The sequence below is a fragment of the Synchiropus splendidus genome, chromosome 3, assembly GCF_027744825.2.
Source record: "Synchiropus splendidus isolate RoL2022-P1 chromosome 3, RoL_Sspl_1.0, whole genome shotgun sequence".
Classification (NCBI taxonomy): Eukaryota; Metazoa; Chordata; class Actinopteri; order Syngnathiformes; family Callionymidae; genus Synchiropus; species Synchiropus splendidus.
The window spans coordinates 7,406,519-7,426,375 of NC_071336.1; the positions used below are offsets into that span (position 1 = coordinate 7,406,519).

Below are 19,857 nucleotides of genomic sequence, written 5' to 3' on the forward strand. Positions count from 1 at the left end.
ATGTCACATCCATTTATACAGCATGTCCATTTGCTGAGGGAGCTTGCATCACGTTGTCTTGTGTGGGAGGTTGTGTGATCTTTTTTTATTTATTTTTTTATTTTAAATATATATAAATATATTTTTGGTGGCGGTGTATTAATGTCCTCAGATATAAGCAAGGAGTTCTGGGTATATGGCGTAAGTGCTTCATGGCGTCTTTCCAGGACATATTGAGTGAGCAGAAAAACATGAATGGTGTCATCTGTGAATGATGTTGATGATGCACTCTAATTCCATTCAGGCCTTTGTCTTTTCTCAATTCATGTTGTGCTGTGCATATTCATATGGGACGGTCCTTCTCCAGGGCTAGGTGCCGCTTGTACTTAATCTGGTGCAGTATGAATAATTTCAGTTTCAGAGGTGTGCTTCTGCTACCAAAAATACAGTCACGTGCACGTGTGTTTCAGTGTGTCTGAAGTGTGCGTTGGGCTTTTTTTCTACATCACTACTTTACTGACAGAAACATGAACAAAGATAAGCAAGTGTGTTTTCTACAGCACACCTTGAAAACTGTCGGCAAAAGCAGTCAGTTTCAGTATTTGAGAAACTCTGCGGAAAATCTCCCTTGGCTTGAGAATGTCCAGGGTCTTGACTTCAACAATGTTCGCCGCAGTGCTGACTACACATCTACACATCATCTGTGTTTGCTGTTTACAGTAACACTAGCATGAACATTGATCTTCTATATAATTTAAGCAAAACTGAAAATGAAAAAAAAAAAGGCTCTCTGAGTGAATGTGGCTCTGGGGCTTAGATTTCACAGCCACTAATAAGCATTCAGCCTCATCTCCTCCTCTGCCTTGTGGTGACTTGGCTGCTAATGTGTGACTGACAAGCCGCGGCTTCTGTGTTGATTGGGGCAGTTTCGCAGGTTGACTAAATGCACGGCTGATGGACAGATCTGGGCTGAGTGTGGGAAGCTCGTGACTGTATCATGAGCGCCAGATCATGGACGCATATCAGACTTTTATCTCTGTTGTTTCTTTCTGCTAGAAAATGGCGCTGGTGCTCAACGCGAGACCTCTGAGTCCAAAACAGGCTTTCCTTGTCAGATTGAATAGTATTGGTAGTCTGAGAAAACCCAGCAAAAAGTCGCTTTTGTCATTTCATTGCATTAAAACAACATCATGAATTATATACTGACAGGATATAACTACAATATATCATTATAAAGAGCACCTTAGCCAAACATTGATGCAAAGAGCTGGAGCACTCCTCTTAAACAAAATATTACTGGGTGCATTTGAGAGTCCACTACTACTACTACTGTTACTACTATCTATATAATAACATAGGCAGAATTATGTGAAACACTATCAGTTTGTGTTCGAATGGGAAAAGAATATATTCATGACAAAATATATTTTTAATTCTATTTTACAAAATTCCAATTTGCTGAGTGCTGCTGATGGCTGCTGCAGAACAAATTTTACCGGCCTGTTTGACTAGTTATTGTCTACTTATATTTGTCGTGCAGGTACCCAAAGTAGGCAGGATTTCTTTTCAAATGTTAGCATTTTAACTCTCATCATCGTCCTCACACCCATGGCACTTTTTCTTCTCGGCCGTGACGAATCAATACATATTAGCTGGCCGTGTGGAGAGCCGACAGGAAGGTCAGCAGGTCATCTATGAGAGTGCCCTGTGGAATGTCCTTTGAACGGCCATTCTTAATAATCACTGGTCCCAGACCAGCTACACAGGGCTACTTATGACTCATGTCAGCATGTACTGAAGCCGTTAATGGGTCCGGGAGGAGAACACTGTTTATTGTTTAGTGGTCTATAAAAGCATGATGAGCCCAGTGGCTAAGCATTAACTTTGCATGTTCCGTCACAGCCGCTGTGTTAACCTTCTAGTGGAATATACCATCGGCTCACATCATCAAGCACCGTATGTATTTGCCGAAACAGACAATAATGAAAGCAATAGGCCGGGATCTATAGGATTATCTCATTGTTAAGCCGTCCATAAAGAAGCAGAGTTAATCAAAGATCCCGCAGTCACTCATCCATCGCTAATCCACAACGGATACATTATCTAGGGTAAACCCTCAGACTCCAGCGTGCACTTAAGACCCTCAAAATACCGAGTCTGCGTGCAATGAAAAATAAGGAGAAGCTATGTAGAAGTGTGTGGGCCTGGCGTGAATAGATTGGTGCCAAGTGTCATGGCCTATTGATGTGAAAAGACCGTTTTGTTCAATGGGGCGGCTGCTTCACACAGAAAGGTTCTCGCCACCACCAGCCGATTATTGTTGATCAGATCCCTGCTGCCTCAAGCAGTGTCCATTCAGGATCAAGTTTTTGTTTAGCAGTGAATCAGCCCATACGGTTGTCATCATCCCATTTCTTGGTGTAGTACACATCACCCATTCATATGGGCTGGTGGGCTCCTTCTGTGCCTCCTCGGTGGTTGAGTCGGCAGAGACCACACCACTTTAAGAGGGAGGGATACGTTTGGTTTTGCTGCAATGCAGGTTGTGGAACGCTACGGTTCTTGAGTGTTGAACACATGGCATTTCAGTGTCATAAAACATACCATTGCCGGATTGGTGACGTCTGATAGATAGAAAGAATGTGGGCCACCCTGACTGAAGCTGACAGCCAAATGATGTAGCATATATACCTAGTGGTACCAGGTTGGAAGCCAGCATGGAGATGCACGGCAAGACAGGAGTGACAGCATGATGACCGAATTTAAATAAGCAGTGGAGCTTCGTACTTTAACCATCCTTGGTGTCTAAATAAGGGATTTGTTAAAGAACAAATGCAATTTGCACAAAGCAAAAGATTTTCATTGACTTTCAATTTAACAGCGCAACCCCTTCAAACAGAAATCTTATTTTATTCATGTAGATTTCTGCTCACCTCAGAACCACAGCCTCAATCTCATCATCCACCTCGCCTTCTGCCAGACTTCCACCCAGTCTTCAGCAAAGGCTCAAATTAATCCATACTCAATGATTCTCTTTGAGAAAAAAAAGGGCTTTTGTATAAAGGACGGGAAAGAATCAGGAGAATTACGGAAGGAAGCGCGAGTCACTGTTTGAGCTCCTAATTGCTGTGGCTGTAGAATGTGACCTGAAGATGTGAACCCCCCCACACACAACCCCACCCCACCCCCACCCCCCCACACACGCATGCACCTAATGAAATATTCATTTGTGCCTAAGTAAGAGCACATGTAGGAGAGAAGAGTGAATATTTAGGCAAAAGGAAAGTTGCAGCAGACTCTAAATATCTTGAGATGAAAGAAGACAAAAAAATGAAAACATCACTGGATGCTCGGGAGGAAAATCATTGGCATTATTAGTGTTGAGAGTGACGGGTGTTTTCCAATTCCAAGTGCGGGAGGATGCGAGTGTTGAGCCTCCCCAAACTTTCTCCAAGGTCTCACAAGGTACCAAGCCCTAATGTGAAGTGTAGCGTTCACCTTATCTGTGAATTTATGACCCAAAGAGCATGTCATCGATCTTTCTTTTTTCTTACCTTGTTAGTATTACGCTTCAGCTCCAAAGTAGTGAGATAAGCAGAGCGCGAGACACGAGAATTAGGGAGTGGAATGAGCGTGATGGATGACTCTCAGGGTAATATTCCTGACAGATGGATGAGAAATGAAAAGTTGTCGGAGCTGAAAAAACAAAAAGGGCCTAATGGCAATGATCGCCTCTGGATGGGCCGATACGAGACGCGATTTGGTGAAGGCAAGAAAACTCCCTTCCCTCAAAACAGCTTGACAACTTCTGCAGAAAGTACATTAGCGTTAAGAACCATGCAGTTTAGCACCACGGCCAGGCAACACACAGCTGTTGTGTGTGTCTGCGAGATATTACTGTGAGATTATGGTACCAATAGAGTGTGAAAACTAAGACTCAGCAGATGCATCTTGGGAAATGGGGACATTCAACCTCTTCAAACCAGCTCCCCAGGGAGGTCGCGTCAGCGCTTTGGATTATGACAAAGAGAGCGTGTGCTGAGTCCTGTAATAATATCTCAAATTTGCATAGATATCTTAAAAGTTGCTTTCTGCTGCCTGCCAACGATTACCGTCGAGCGCTGAGTGTTCCAGAGTCAAGCTGCCGCCTCGTACGCTCAAATGTACAGAAATTGCATCGTAATGTTAGTTACTTGAGGTCAGGACAGTGATGACTTCACATTCTGGACATGGCAGTGCCATATCATTAAATGTGTCACCAACAAAGAGAGACTCCTAACCTTTGCTTTGTTTAATCCCAAACATACCCAGAATTGCTGATGTCCGACCAACAGTTGCTCACATTCAAATGACAAAAGAATCCAGCTTCAATTGATTTCTTGATGATTCGATTTGCCCTGGTTGGGGAACGAGTCACACGACACCCTTCTTATATCACTGTATCACTGTCGTGATATATATGTATTTTTTTCCAACGAATGAAGTGCAAGTATGTTCAAGCACTATAAGGATTTGTGACCAACTGACAGAAACATGTCATATTATGACACTCAAACTATGGGTTTTACCAAAGTCATTTGTGAGTACTGCATTGAAAATTTGCTTATCGCTGGAAAGAACACAATTGTAGCGAAGCAAACTGGAGAGGACATGGGGAGCGATAACATGCGTCTGCATTAGCACGGTTAATTTCCTGTTCACAATGTGACACATTAAAACCCCAAACAAACGCTGAGTCAAAAGGTTCACAACATCTTTGCCTACACACATTGGCCAGCCAGATTGGCTTGACCTGTTTGTCACAAAACAGAATTTTGTCCATGATATGTGCCCCAGGGTCTATACTAGGAATTGCACTGATTCCATTGCACATCTAGAACGGATGGCTTGTAATTATGGACACATTTTTTTGCTAATATTTATGCTGCAGCACATCCTCCCAACAACTTTAATGTTCTCATTGTCCCATCATTCTGGGGACTTGTAGCACGACAGTGAAGTACCACGTAATTCTATCTGTGGTGGGAAGAAGCTGTTTTGCAGGAACTTGGTTCCACAGAATGAGTCGATTTTGAGACGGTTTCATTCTCAGCCAAATGCTGAGAATTGTTCTCAGATCAAAGCGAACGCGCGGCATGTCATATTTTCTTTAGTGACAGCCTGAACTCTGGAATTAGATGTCAAGCTGTTTTTTTTTCTTCCAAGTGTTTGTGCTATAGTTTTAACAAAGCTAAGAAACTAGACAGAATGGCATCTCCATTCCTCCGTGGCTGAAGCACAGCAAGGATTTTTCATGGCAATCACACATACACATATCACTAACCCAACTTCATGCCATATTGATCTGCTGCCATTGATCCTCGAGTATAGTTCATGTGGTGCACAGTGCCGTTCGCTGTGCTCCTCACTATTATCTGCCACTGTGATGTCACTTTAAATCAATATCCATCTTGAAGCCGATGCTGCTGTCTCACCGTGGGTGCGAACACCCTCCCCCGCATATCAAAAATGGGTGCTGTCATGGAGCAGACACTGCGTGTTTGTGTCACTGCCATTTGGTGTGTCGACACTGAGGTTATCTTTCTTATTGCCTGTGAGGCTTCAATAGCGTCCTTTCACCCACTATAAAGGGAGGAGGGCCCCTGTACAATTAGGTGCTTTCACCTGCCGTCCACTGGTGAAGGGCAGGTAGTTTCACTGTGACACATGATCCGTTCCATCTGGTTGCCCTGGCTGCCCCTCTTCAACATTCTTCATCCACTGCCTCCTCATCTTACTCACAATTCATTTATATCCTGGAGACCAGCTGCTGGTGAAGAGATGGGCGACATGCATACGCACACCAAGGGAGTGTATGGAAGCCTTTGTCACATCAGGACCAAACTCTGCACAGAGCTGGCCCAAGCATTTCAACCTCATGTTAACTTCATTTCAAAATGGTAATAAACTTCATTTATGTCCAAACAATAGCACTATTCATGAGTAAACTGAGCGTTTGCCCTTCTTTCCCATTAAAAAAAAAAGCCTTTTATGCCTGCAAGATGGCAGTGCATTGAGTGAAGCCACTGAAAAACATTTGATGACTGTTCCGTTGAAACGTTCACAGATTCACTTTCCGATCTTGGTGCTTTGACTGGGTACAATTAAACTTGAAATGGCTTTAAACAATGCCAGATGGCTGTCGTTTTAAATCACAGATGAAAAAAAAAAGAACAAAACGAGTGCTGATGGAAAGATCTCCTGCTTTCCTTGTCGTCATTGTTTCACTTTATTAACGGCAGGGGAAACAAATCCAAAATTCAAAAGAGCCTGGCAACAACGGCACTGGCAAATGTGAATTTAGAAAGAATAAAATGAAATAAAAAAGGGGCTGGCCTTTCAGCTTAGTGCTCAGAGATAGGATTAGGGGAATTTCGGTGGTACGCCATTGTATCCCTTGTTACTGAAATGGTAGCATGATAGAAAGTAGAGTTGGTCACATGGGCTGAGTGGGCTGGGAGCCAAATTTGTGGAGATCCTCTCGACAACTTGTAAAGTAAATTTGCCAATTGTGTTTTATTTAATTGTGATCTGAACGATGAAACAATTTACTTTCATTTTAAAATGTAAAGAAATAATAATAGTGGTGGTATGAAAAGGACTTTGTTTCATTTGTTGGGCAACACATATTTTCCTGTTTCAAATGCATAAATAAGCTCAAGAGAGCCAAAAGGTTAGTGTAAGTGTTAAATTAAACTCCGAGGAGCTTTTCTTAGGTTGTCCATTTATGTGTTTTTTTTCTGTTTTAATTTCACTTACTGGACATAAAAAATGCCAGAGGGGGACTAAAACGCTTTGCTATTAATAGTGTTTTAAGCCACTAATGGGTCCCCTTATACTTGCGGCCACAAATGCAGAGGAGCTGTAACAGTAGGGACCACAACAACCTGATGCCATTATCAAATTTCCCATTATCTCCCCAAAATGGAGTCATGAGAGATCAAATATGAGAAACAGTGACCTTGGGAGCATGTCGTTGAACATGCGGTCTGCTGGGAAAGGGTCAGATGGATTTGGGGAGGAAAAAGGAAAGAATACTAGCTGAGATTTGAAGAAAGACTATTTCACATGTGGATTATATTGCATATCAACATCATCAGACAGTGATATCATGCATTGATAGACTGCCTTTGATGCCTTTTGAGGCACATGGCCTTATCCTGTCCTTTTATCTATGGTAACACACACACTTGTGCACGCTGATCCAGTCCTTCACAACTGCAGAGATAGAGAAGATTGGATTGTAAAATGTGTGTGTCGGCATGTGTCCTTCCTGTAATAGACACCATCTGCTTCAAAGCCTGTGCAAATCTCCTAAAAAGGCATGTGTCGCTTTGCTAACTGCATGTAACACATTCAATATACAGCTCTGATCTAAATTTCATCTTTAACACCCACTGTGTTGCATGTGGGATCTCACAGGGACAATCCCTTAACAGCTCAAGATGGACACACCGTATCTTGTCAGAAAAAAAAATCCACCTCTTTGGATTGATTTTACCATTGATTTCTTACATTTTGCAAGTGTGGAACGTACAGTGTCTGTGAACCAATTTCGGAGTGCTTATTCTGTTAATATTCAATTTGATCCAAATGTTTATTTCCAAGCATTTACCATGGTTTACACCAGAATAATAAACACCCAACATATTTAGCATGTTTTCGGGTTGGCACGCTCAAATTGGCATCAGCTGTTGTTTGAGTGTAGCGTTGACTTCTAACTATACTCTGCCAACAAAGTGTTTTTTGCTGACAGAGGTTAAAATAGCAACACAATTTCTGTTGAAAGCATAGCTTTAAAATCACTTGATCAGAAAGTTCAGATGCACCTTTAGCTTTAAAATGCTGATGCTTTTAACAATTGTCTCAACAGCCTAGTTGATCACATTCGTGGAATATCATGACATAAAGGAAACCAAGTGTTGATTTTGACTCCAGGGCAACCGTCTTCCTTGTACGTCATCGTAAGCATCCTGTGAGAATGTGTGTCCACAGGTACTAATGTTGAGGATTGATCTGGGAAGTCCTGTTTTAATTCTGTTTCAATCTTAAATGAAGTGACACTCCAAAGGCCCAACTGAAAAACAAAAAAAAGGCATCACCCACCTAATTCAGGATGAATCTGATTGTCACCTGAGGAGCGTACCTGCCTCCCTAATCTCCCGTTGCATATCTTCGTCATCTAAAAGGGCGCTTTCATCTTAATTCCATTTTCATCCATCAAACGTCGAGCCCGTTTGACCTTGCCTGATCTCCACCAAGATAGGAGTGGGGAGGGAGTGGCACGAGTGACAGAGCTGCAGATACTGGTGGGGGAAAGGGAAGTTTGGCGATAAGAGCCAAGTTGAGATGATGGATCAGGAAGGAGGGATAAGGAATAATAAATGGAGACAGTGAAGCAGGAATGACTGGAGGGAGCCCAGTCAGAATGGCGTGGTACAGAGGTTAGAGAAAGGCTCCACTATGACTTGTGAATAAATGTGTTTATGACAGTAGTTTAAAGCAGATTAATAAACCAATAAAACCTAGGCTGCACCTTGAATGAGTGATTCTAGACTGACCTGACAGAACAGTCAAATTTCCGAAGACACAATGCAAAGCCCAACTTAGCTCTATAAGCCCTTTCAGCGGCATCTCCCTCAGAAATTCACTCTGTATATCCAAACATATGTTTATAATTATGCATTTCCAAAGAGTTTAGTAATTGCTCTCATAAAAACCCCTTGAATCCCTGAAACAGGTGTTTTTCAAGAGTGTGTATGTGTGCATTCACTTGTGTGTTGGTGACGATATAATGAATACACACCACCTGATGATGAACTGTGGATGGAATTTAGAGACGCATTGAGGGGCAGTGTTTTCCACATGAATAGTGCATACCTCGTAGCTCAAATTTGGGGCAGGAAGAGCGAACATTTTGCTCGCAGCCTCCCTAAAAATACCCCAAAACATATTGAAGTCAAGCTCTTTTAAATATGTGATATCTGTCATCAGTGGAGAGTGAATACATTATCACTTATCACTGTTGTTGAGCTTCCTTTGTCCTCTCTTATCTAGGGATTTATGTTCGATTCATTCACTCTTATCACATTATTTTCTAGCCCAGTGCGGTGAATACTGTGCTTGCATGTGCTAATAGGGGCACAGGTGGCACAGTTTGTGGGTCCCCTGACTCTAATATGAGCAAATGCATCCGTGTTGCCATGTCAGGCTTTTCTGCTGACACCAGGACCGATGTCACAACAGGCTAATGTTAGTGTCATATCCAAACTTGTCATGTGCTGACAGTAGTAGGCCGTTGGTCACATGCAGTGCTGTGCCGAATCCTTATAGATGACACCTAGAATGCCGTGTTACCTCCAAGTTACGCCAGAGCCAGGAATCAACGTTAATGTCACATTGACACTTTGTGACATCTAAAGTACAAAATAATGGAAACACTAGCTAAAAACGCTTTAAGGTGTTTCCATTATTTTGTCCAACTCCTGTAGCGTGACAACTTCAAACACTTAACACAAGCACAAATGTTCATGTTGTCCGATTCATGAAATAATGCTGCTGGTCTAGTTGATGATCTATGACTCTATCGATAGCTGGAGCTGCCAGACTTATTTCCTCGCAGCCATCACATTGGGAAACCCACAACTCATGCTGCATGCCTGCATGGTTGCTGCATAGGTCTTGTTCCTTGTGTCCTATTAAGTAAGTCTTTTCACCTCGACAAGCCATACACATTTATTTTTCTAGTTGTATAACTCTAGCAAGTGAAGAGAGTCTGCTGCCATGTTTCGCCCAAATGTGGCACAAATCTGATCGTTACACCATAATTGAACATCTACCTGTCACTCTCACTCATATTTTTAGATCCTCCTCGAAAATCCAGAGGCAGGTTCTCTGATAATAACATTTTATACCATCTGCTCCACAGGAAACTCCTTTTTTATGCTTTGCCACAAATTTTTGCTTCAAGGTTTCAAGCAAGGAGGGCGATCCTCCACCCATGTAAAAGTCAAGACAGAAAGGTCTGCGCTTCGCGAAAGTTGCATGTCTTTTTTAGTATGGATGATGAAGTCTAGCTGAAGCATGAACTTGCAAACTTGAGAAGAGCAGTGGATGTTAAAAATGTGAAAATGAGTGAAAGGAGAGAAAGAGAATATCCACTGAATCACGGTAAATTTTGGCTTGGTTGCACCATGTGATGTTAGGTGCTCTTTCCTGTGCTGTCATTCTGACCCCTCACCAGTGCCCGTTGTGAAATGGGATAGCTTGTTGCAAAGTTAATGAAGCGACCAAATGTCTTGTGTTGATAGCCCTTGACCAAACTGGGTGTGGTCTGATAGTGATTGACATGCCGTGACTGATGCTGCAAGCCGTGTAGATGAGGTTCAGTTGTCATCGGCGCGGATAGGGGTGTATTTCTTTATGAGTGCACTGTTGCTCGGCTCACATCTATTTGTTCAAAAGTGGAAGCCAGTCAGCAGGGTGATTTTAAAGGAAACGTTTCAGAGGAACTGAGCTAAAATAGCATGAACCATCTCTGAATCTTTGGTGACTGAAGATAATCCCAGCCAAATCAGATAAGAAACTCACAACACTGTCCTTTATCTCTGTTTTTCAAACTTTTTCATTTGCGTCTGTAGCCTTCTATTGAAATGTCTCCCCTGGTCCCCATCTTTTGTTATGCTTTTTTTGTTTTCAAAAGGAGTGGAATGTGAGTAAAGAGGGTGTAGTTTGATGAAGGCAAGGGAACGTGAAAAAGCCAGGAGCACTGGACCTTGACAAGGCCAAAGCTATCAGTCAGACTTGAACATGTTACCTGAGACTCTGCATGTGGTTGCCCTTACAAAGCAGCTGCCAACGTTGCCACGACTTACTTGGGCCTGACAAAAATCCTCCTCAGAATTCCCCAGGAGTCTCACAGGATGTGACCCTCATTCACCTGAAAGACTGAGAAAGACCCACTTTTTAGTGGTTCTACTCCACAGGCCAGACCTGTTCAAGTCAACTCCCCTTAATGTGTCCAGCAACATTCTAATTAAGTGCAACAGTGCTGCAACCAAACAGAATCCAAATCCTCCCTTATCACATTTCTATTGATTTTCACTCAGACTTTCACCTTGAGGTTATTCGTCTCATTTATCGCTTTGGCATCAGTGATGCTGATAATCTTTCCATTCGCAGCGCTGTGAGCGCTGAACTGGAAAAATAAAAAAATAAATAAAAATATCCTTGATCATCTGTAAGGTAAAAATGTCACCTGAATGAGAAAGCTCTTTAGTTATATTCTGTTGCATCTATCCTTTATTGTTATTGTATTATGAGAGTTACATTATTGAGAATAGTGTACAAGATTTTTTATTTTCTGCATGGAGAGCACTTGGCCAAGTGTTATACAGAGCCATGTTGATTAAGCATTGCATTTTTTTTTATATAATATCACTTTACAATAACACATTCTGTGTGTGGTTTAACCACTCATATGAGGACTTTTGAGAGACCGTCGAGACAAGAAAAGCCGCCATCCTTCCAGAGATCTGTGTCTAGCTGCATTTTTATGAGCTCCTATTTATGTATCCACTGGGCTTCATGTGAGCTTGGTTTGGGAAGGGAACACCGTGGGGTTAATCTAATTCTTGCCAGCATGCTGTTTTGTGTAACTCGGATATCTGGCTCCCACCCCGCGTCTCAAGTGGCGTATCACACTGTCTGGTTGGCCATTAAAAATGAAGCATGGCTTCTTAATTACTGGCTTCTCACCATCATGGACGTACTTATGTGTCACTCGCTTCTCCTACTCTTTGTGTTCCCGCTGTTTCACCGGCCTCTTTATCTCGCTTCCATCTCACTTACTCATACAAGCCTCTTCTGCATCCTTCCACGTGTCGTGCTTGACTGCAATAAGACACTGGTCCTGCAGTTCACGGCTGCTCCAGTCCAACAGAGCCACAATTACTTCCCGCACTTCCTAGCAGTGGGTCACAGCCATCTGCCAATGGTATTTACAGCTGAAATTACACACATGGTATTTTCAGACTTTCCTCTATCGGTTCTTTATTCTGTCCGTGGCGAGTAGGGGTTTGATGACGAACCAGAGCGGATCTGTTTGAGAAGTAGTTGGAATAAAGTTACATTTATAAAGATGGCAGTAAGGGAAACAAAAGAATCCTTAACATTCACTGTGTGACAGCTTAGAATGATGACCACTGAATGAATTCTAAATGATCTGTGCAATTCAGACTCCTGCACGAGCTCTCCAAGCAGACAATCTGTTACCCATTCAAAGGAGCTAAAAGAAAACATTAGTCTGAAAATGAGGGCTGCTGACAGCAGCTAAATTCCCGTTCAGAGCGAGAGGGAAATGAAAATCAAATCCGAAAGGTCACACATCATTGACACGAGGGGTACGGTCCTGTTTTTACTGGCTGACACGCTGCCTTAGTTAGACAGGCCATGTGTTTTCTCTTTACCATCCAGGAAATAGGTCAGGCTCAGTTTTGGTCACAGCTCCAAGGAAACCTATGGCTTGTTTGCGTTGTTCATTTTTTTTAGGATGACAGATTTACTCCATCACCCGGAGCTTTCACAGCTGGTTCTCCATGGCAGGCAAAAAACGGGGTCCTGGCATCTGGTGAAAATAAAGCAAACTAGCGCCGACTTGGAATAAACGTCATCCATTTAAATCTTAGCTGCACTGCAAACTGCATGGAGTTCACTGTAAGTGAGTCAACGTGAAAAAGAGGGGTAAAAATCTTCACATGAACCTTTTCTTGGAAAGAGCTTGATATTCACAGCATCAGGGTGGAAGGGTGGGGGTGTGTGTTTGAGTGGCAGTTGAGTGTGCCTTGAGGGCAGAAGGTCATTGAAAGGGACTGATGGAACTGTAAAAAAGGGCATGTACTCAGCCTTAACAAAAGTGCAGGTTTGGAAGTGACCATGTTTGGTGAGAAAGGGTCAACTTGGAGCTGTAAGGACAGCGAGGACTTTATATGGTGCGAATGTTTACAACCCCTGCGTCCCTAGCTCGGTCTTAAATGCAGCTGTCAAGCTCAGTGCTAGTGACTGCTAACTGATATGCAGTAGATGGTGGATCTCATAAACACTCTGTGTGGTTTGACCATGGGATTCTTTTATGAAGCTGACCAGAGACCCTCGTGCTGGTCTGCAAAGCCTCTCTCAGTTTGCTTTAAAGCCTCAGAGACAACCTCAACACACATAAGTAATTTCGATAAAAAATGACAAAGAAAGAATTGCTCTCAGTCTATTCATTTATTTAAAAGACTGCAAGTGAAGGCAGCGAAGGTCGCTGTGCAGTTGCTGGTTGCAGCAGATTCTAATCCAAAGCCTCTGGCGATCTCGGCATGAACTCCATTACTGCTCTGCAAACAAATTAGCTTTTTACCCCCCTTCCTCCTTTTCTATTTCACTTTTCCTCCTGGTAGAATAAGGAGAAATTCAGGTGAATAAAACCTATTTGGATTTGAGCTTTCCCTCCACTCTTTTCTCTCGCTTATATTGTCTCTCGCTTAGACAGTTTGTGTTTCTTTTCCCTTTTATACTCGATTCCGCCGTCTCACCCGGTAGTCATTAGGCAATACTGTTTCATTTGAATCATTAGAAAAACATGTTTCTTGAGCAATGTGGTGCTCTGCTAAACCAGATCTAGACTCTGCCAGTCTGAAGCACACACACACACACACACACACACACACACACACACACAGGCAGTGAGATTACACTTCACACCAGACGTGATTTTAGACTGATGGGCGACTCAAAACAAGCTCTTCATATTTTCTCAAGTGTTATTACACTTCCAGAGTGCAGTTCTTTTTGGCCAGGTTTTAATTTTGCAACAAATGTTTGACTATCCAAGTTTCATGAATATTTATACAAAATCATTTGTTGAGTGTTGATTGTAATTCTAAGGAAACAGGATTTATTGCCAAGATGTTTGCTAACCAGCCAGAAGAAGGGAACCAAGCGGAAGCGTATGAATCATACCAAAGTTCCACAAGGGAACCACATTTTAATTAATTGAATATGCTATGTGCAAACTTGGGCCATGCAAATAACCAGACTTGAAAGTAAGTTCGGGCTTTGGGAAATCAAGCTAGTACCCTATTTTTATTTACTTATTTTGTAATATTTACATGACTTTAACCATCAAACTAATGCGGAAGAGATGGTTTGTAATACTTTTATTGGCTTGGTATAATTGGAAGCTTGGCTGTATGAACACAGGTGAACATGTAGGTCAAGAAATGCAGCTTGGGTTGAAGGTGGGTAAACAGTTTGTGCTATCCGAGCAGTGGAGAGTCTGTGAAAATTAGCGGCCACCATTTCTGTGTTTTTATTTTATTTAAATTAAATTAAATTAAATTAAATTAAATGAAACATGTTATTTTATTTATTGAAATAAAACAAGATATTCTATTTGATTGTGGCAATACGATAAAACGTGCACAATTATCGTGGCTGCTCACAATTTTTCTTTTAGAGAATGAAGAGTAAAATTGATCTGAAATGACAGTGCATGTGAGAAAGAGGTGGTGTCCAGTCAGGGTCTGGAGGAGGAAATGTGCGGCAACAGCCAAACTCCGACTGTTTGTACTTAATTAATGGAATGACATTCAGAATTTGTAATGCCATTAATCCTAATACCGACAATAGCTGCTCTTTTATTTCCGTCCTCATGGTCATTTTGCCTCTTCCATTCATCATCCCTCTGTAAATTACAAGAGTCATGATGAGGGAGGGAGAGAAACAGCCAGGAGTTTAATGAAACGATCTCCCTGCTTTACAGTAAGTCACTGGCGGTGCTTAACAGCATCTCTGAGCACTGGTGTGCTTTCACGCTGAACCCACACCATGTCTGGTCAGGCCTTTGCGACTTGTTGATGAGCAGCAGGGTTGTACAGAGGGTTTCTGTAGTTCGGTTGACTGTCTCTTCTTTACAATAGGCAAATGAATAAGTGCTTGAGGCTGGCCTTTAGTTTCCTTCCTGCTTCGCATGCAGGGTTATCCAGCTGCCATGTTTGATGGTCCCCTGAGTAGCAAGACAGCTTTTTGAAAGGCATTCTTTGTACCATGACCTATTGAATGTTTTTAGTTTTTTTTTCTCTTCCACCACACAAATAAAGGACTTTGATTGTGTTACGAAAAAACTCTGCTGTCACCAGAGAGCAGAAGATGGATTCTGGAAAATGTACCTGCACTGCTGTTGTATTTAAGAAGTAGCTAGCAAACCTGAGAGCGTCTTCCTAAACACCCAACAATCCTTTCCCCCTCTATCTTTCCCTTCTCTTGTAATTAAAATCCAAATAACCCATTCCCTTCTGGACAACTAACAACTCAAACTTAAAGTATAAGTAAGACAGTCCCTTTTATAGTGACCCCCGGCCATTTGGTTTCTCTTGTAGCCATTTCGCCGAGTGACCTTCTCGGTGGTGAGCCAGCCCCAGGACCCTCACCAACAGGGATCGCTACAGAGCTGCTACGACAGCGGCCTGGATGAGTCGGAGACCCCCAGCAGCAAGAGCTCTTCGGGCCCAAGGCTTGGTGCCCTTCCCCTGCCCGAGGACAGCTACGAGAGGACAACGCCGGATGGCAGTGTCGGTGAGGCAGAGCACATGGAAAATGGTAGGGGCTAACACTGAAAGGAGGTTAAGAAATTGATAAGGGGAACACACACAAGCAAACAACGTACTGCATACATGTAGAGCAGATGACCATCTGTGACTTGATAATTAAGGAGCAGGCGGCTTTGCTTGAGGATCTGTGCAACTAATAGCTATACCGTCATTTATCAAGATGGTGGGCGACTAGGATTCCCAGTGAAGCAGGCACTTTTATTGAAGACCAAAGTTGTAGTTTAGCGAGTGCCCTTGTGGAATGTGGTAGTGGGTTGAGCTCCAAATTTCACTGTTTTCTTTGAAGACTTGGAAAATATATTTAAAATATATTTTTTCATGTCATCCCTTGTCTGACTGGAGCTACTTCTTTGTTTGCTGTGTGCGGATCGGTGCGCTATTGTAAAGGAAGAAAACAATAGCATGTTTGCTTGAGGAACCTTCTCACGGCTCATCTTTAACCGGGGCTAAACTATGCATGTGCATGGTATCTGCCGCAGAAGATGAAGGTATTTATAGTCCAGGAATCAAAGGCAACGCTTAACAAGGAGTAGCTGTCTTGAGAGGGCTAAGCTTAGAGGCAAAGGCTTCTTTAGAGCCGCTTAGGATAAGGATATTGAAAAGTCTTAGCTGTTCATATCCCCTTGTTTCTGATTAGAGGAGCTTCCTGGATAAGTTCTTTACATCGTAATCTATCATTGTTGGATCGACATTTGAGTCAGAAAATCATGGAAGGGATGCCTTTGAAATTTAGCCATTAAAAATTGCTTGATTTTTGACCAAACCTCCGAAGGGTTTGGTTTAAGTGAACGAGTCGATGCCATCATACAGTACAGACACCTGTGGACCTGAGTTTGTAACCGTAATAATAACTCAAAATAACGGATAATTTCAACCAATGCTGTTTGGTTACCAGCCATGTCTTTTAGGAATGAGCAGTCAGTTAAGACCGCCTTGTTTAGCTTAAAAAAACAGTTCAACAGGATATAGATGTAAATGTACATACACCACAAGGACACGCTAAAACAAACACTGCATTTTTAACAGTGCAAAATACAGTGCAATGCATTTATTTAATGCCTTGCATGCTTATTTAGCCCTTAAAGCACATTAGACCAAGTCAGACACATGAATAGCTGTAGTCTGTAGTGCCAGCTGAACCATCGGGAGCAAACTTGGGCAAAGCATCAAGCCGATACCTCCCTGTCACAGCAACCATGTTACCATCTGAGCTATGGTAACATCCGTCTCTAAAATACTTCAACGTGAACATTTGTGATTTTATTGTGTATACCTCTGTAGAGACGCTTCCTCCAAGACTTGCTCAGATACGTATTATGTCTACCTTTAAGATGGGGTTGGAAAAAGTCCTCTGCACTTCACACAGTGTCACATTCCACATTAAATGAAAATATTGAATTTATTGTTAAAGAGCAGAGGTGTCAAATTCAATCATAAAAAGGCCGAACATCTTTGACTCAGTCCACGTGGAGGTCAGAACTACATTCCTATTTATTGAACAGCTAATAGAAAAGTTGCGCAAACGTTCAACCACACTCCCATCTGCCATTAAATTTTCTTCCATCTACCTGTATATCGTGGAAATTTACACTTTGAATCTCTAGTTATCCGAAAACCGTAGTCTTTGTGGGTAAATATACCATCAAGAATAAATCCTGTGTCAGAATCTATGCTGCAATAGAAAAGTGTATTTGTACACATATGAACCTGCCCAACTGAGGTCCTCTCTTTATCACTGTCTCTTCTACCTTTGAAAAGCACATCTTTGCTGGAGATTTATACAATTCTGGACATACAGTTTTGAGTTCATCTGGAGAGACGTAGGCAGCTACAGGGTGGCCTTGTGGTCCGAAGAGCTGTAATTGGTTCAGGTCCTGTGAGTCAATCCAAGAAAGGGAAAAAAATAGTAAAAAAAAAAAAAAAATATATATATATATATATATATATTTCCTTTAGTGGTGTCCTTGAAGAGGACCCTGAGCTCTTGCTTGCTCACTTATGCTTGGTCACATTGTGCATGAGGGCACACGTTAAATACTGGCGTGCTGAAATGCAATTATATAAGGTTAGGGCAAATATTGGCAAACTGCTGTTACCCTGTGAGAGAAGTGAACTGTGCTCATTGGTTCAGTCATCGCTGTCACCTATAGAGCATGTGCTTATTTTTTATAGAAGATGATAATGAGGGAGAACAGAAGGTAGACGGCAGCTGACAGCAACACATTTATTTATACATATTTTAAACTGCTTCAATAGGTGTGTATTGGGTGCACAGTCTCTATGATTTCAATCTCCCAAAGCCCGTTTTTCTCATTTGTTTGTCCAAGTTGTCAGTGACCAAGATAGGGTTGTCTCTTTACCTGTCACTGGTGTTTTCAGGGATGTAAGGACTGTACGAGCACTTTATCATTCTGTGCAACATCAGGCTTTACTGTACATTTCCTCTACCTTTTTTATAGAAAATGAGTAGGAACGCTGTGGTGCTCACTTATTCATAAGCTTACCCCTCTGCTCATCAGATATTCATAAAAGTATTTGGGGGTCAAACCGCCGATTAGTCCATTATAGATGTCAAAAGAGCACTGCGACATGTAACTGTTAGGTCAAAGATATACTCTTATATATTGATCTGTACATTGCTAGGAGGGGAAGTGGAATTTTCAATTTCCAAAGTATTAGTTCAAGCACATCTTAAAATAAGAGGCTTCCATGCTGCCCTTTCGTCGGGACTGAGGTGTGTGCGAAGTGCTTTCATACGAAACCTTTGTTGAAACCAGAGAGACCTTCCGGCGTTTGAGACATAATATCATTGTTCAGTGAATCGGTGTAGCGATGCACGAGTGCGCCCACTGCTCTTGGTCACACTTGCAAAGTATTGGTGCCATTTAATCGAGAGAAATCAGGACTGTATTAAGAAAATGTACTATGGTCTTCAAATGATGGCAATACCAACGTAGCATTGGTCGATTCAAGTGTTAGTATTTTAGTAACTGTTGTGGTTTTCATTTAATGATTGTCTCATTAATTCCTAATATTTTATTTTTCTTTCTCTATAAAACAGGTCCATTCTTAAAAAAACAAACAGACAGACTAAGATACAGAGAATTACAGAGTGTCTACATTTACAAATATATAGTATATCACCGTTATGTCTTTTGGGACAAAACATTTACTTCAAATACACTCATGAATAGTGCGAATAACAATAATAGCGCTTCTTGCTGGCTGCTAACATTAGCATGCCACCCACGATTTCTCGGCTTTGGCAACCAGACAATCATCCACACCTCACTTCAACCCATGCGCAAGTGCATACACTGAAACACACTCGACTCTATCTTCCTCCCGCAGACAAATCTTGGGTTACTGCTGTTGGATTACGAACACCATCATTTAAGGTCGGGATGACAGAGCAGGGGCGACAAGTGCTGCATCACTGAAGTTATCAGTCATGTTGTCTGCCGGTGGAGAAGATGACTGATCCTCACACATGTGCTCTCGGCAACAACAGAGCGTGACCCTCAGGGATGGCTGTGCGGATGACAAGGACTCGCATATTTGGTCAAAACAAATAACTATCTTTCACGCACTCTTCAGTACAATGAGTCGTTGCATCATTTTCTGGCTTTGTGAAGCACCTCACTTCATTATTGTTGTTTGTCACTGTTTCTGAATTCATGCCTGTTGGAATGCTGTTTAGCCTGGTTTATAATGTGTATGCTGTGTGTGCGTGGTTCCATTTGTGTGTGTGTGTCTATTCATTAGGCAAACCCAATCGTACGGCCAGATGGCAGACCGAGTTTGTTTAATTAAAATCATTCATATTTCAAAAGCGGAGTGGCTGGGGTGTTGGTTGCAGGTCCAATTTCCCTCATGTCGTTTGTGGTGTGTATTTTTTTTGTGTGTGTGTGTCTGTGTGAGGCGATGGCAACATTGTGGAGAGCTATTTTTGTAAAGTCATCTGAAAGCCTAAATCATTGCTGTTGTCTTAAAGCTGTAGCCCATGACCTTTTTTTTTTTGGATCGAGATAGAACTAAAGGAAATGGGGTAGAGAACACAGGAGGAAGGGAGAAGTCAGTAGCAGTTGAAAGAGAAAGAACTGATAACTCTCACTGCTCTCAATAACACAATGACAGATCGATAACAAATTGTCACTGCTTTATTAGCTCATCCTCACTTTCACTAACG

The 19,857-nt window shown here is 42.1% G+C and overlaps 1 protein-coding gene across 4 annotated transcripts in view; it reads left to right on the forward strand.

The window, feature by feature from the left end:
* pcdh7b (protocadherin 7b) overlaps window positions 1-19,857 on the forward strand; it is a 99,514-nt gene that overhangs the window by 35,590 nt on the left and 44,067 nt on the right. For 2 of the 4 annotated variants that reach the window (XM_053861023.1, XM_053861025.1), the window contains exon 2: window positions 15,438-15,657. The exons of 1 other annotated variant lie outside the window; for it this stretch is intronic. In XM_053861023.1, coding sequence (XP_053716998.1) covers window positions 15,438-15,657 — 220 coding nt within the window. The remainder of the gene's footprint in view (window positions 1-15,437; window positions 15,658-19,857) is intronic. One more of the 4 variants, XM_053861024.1, reaches the window with a different exon arrangement.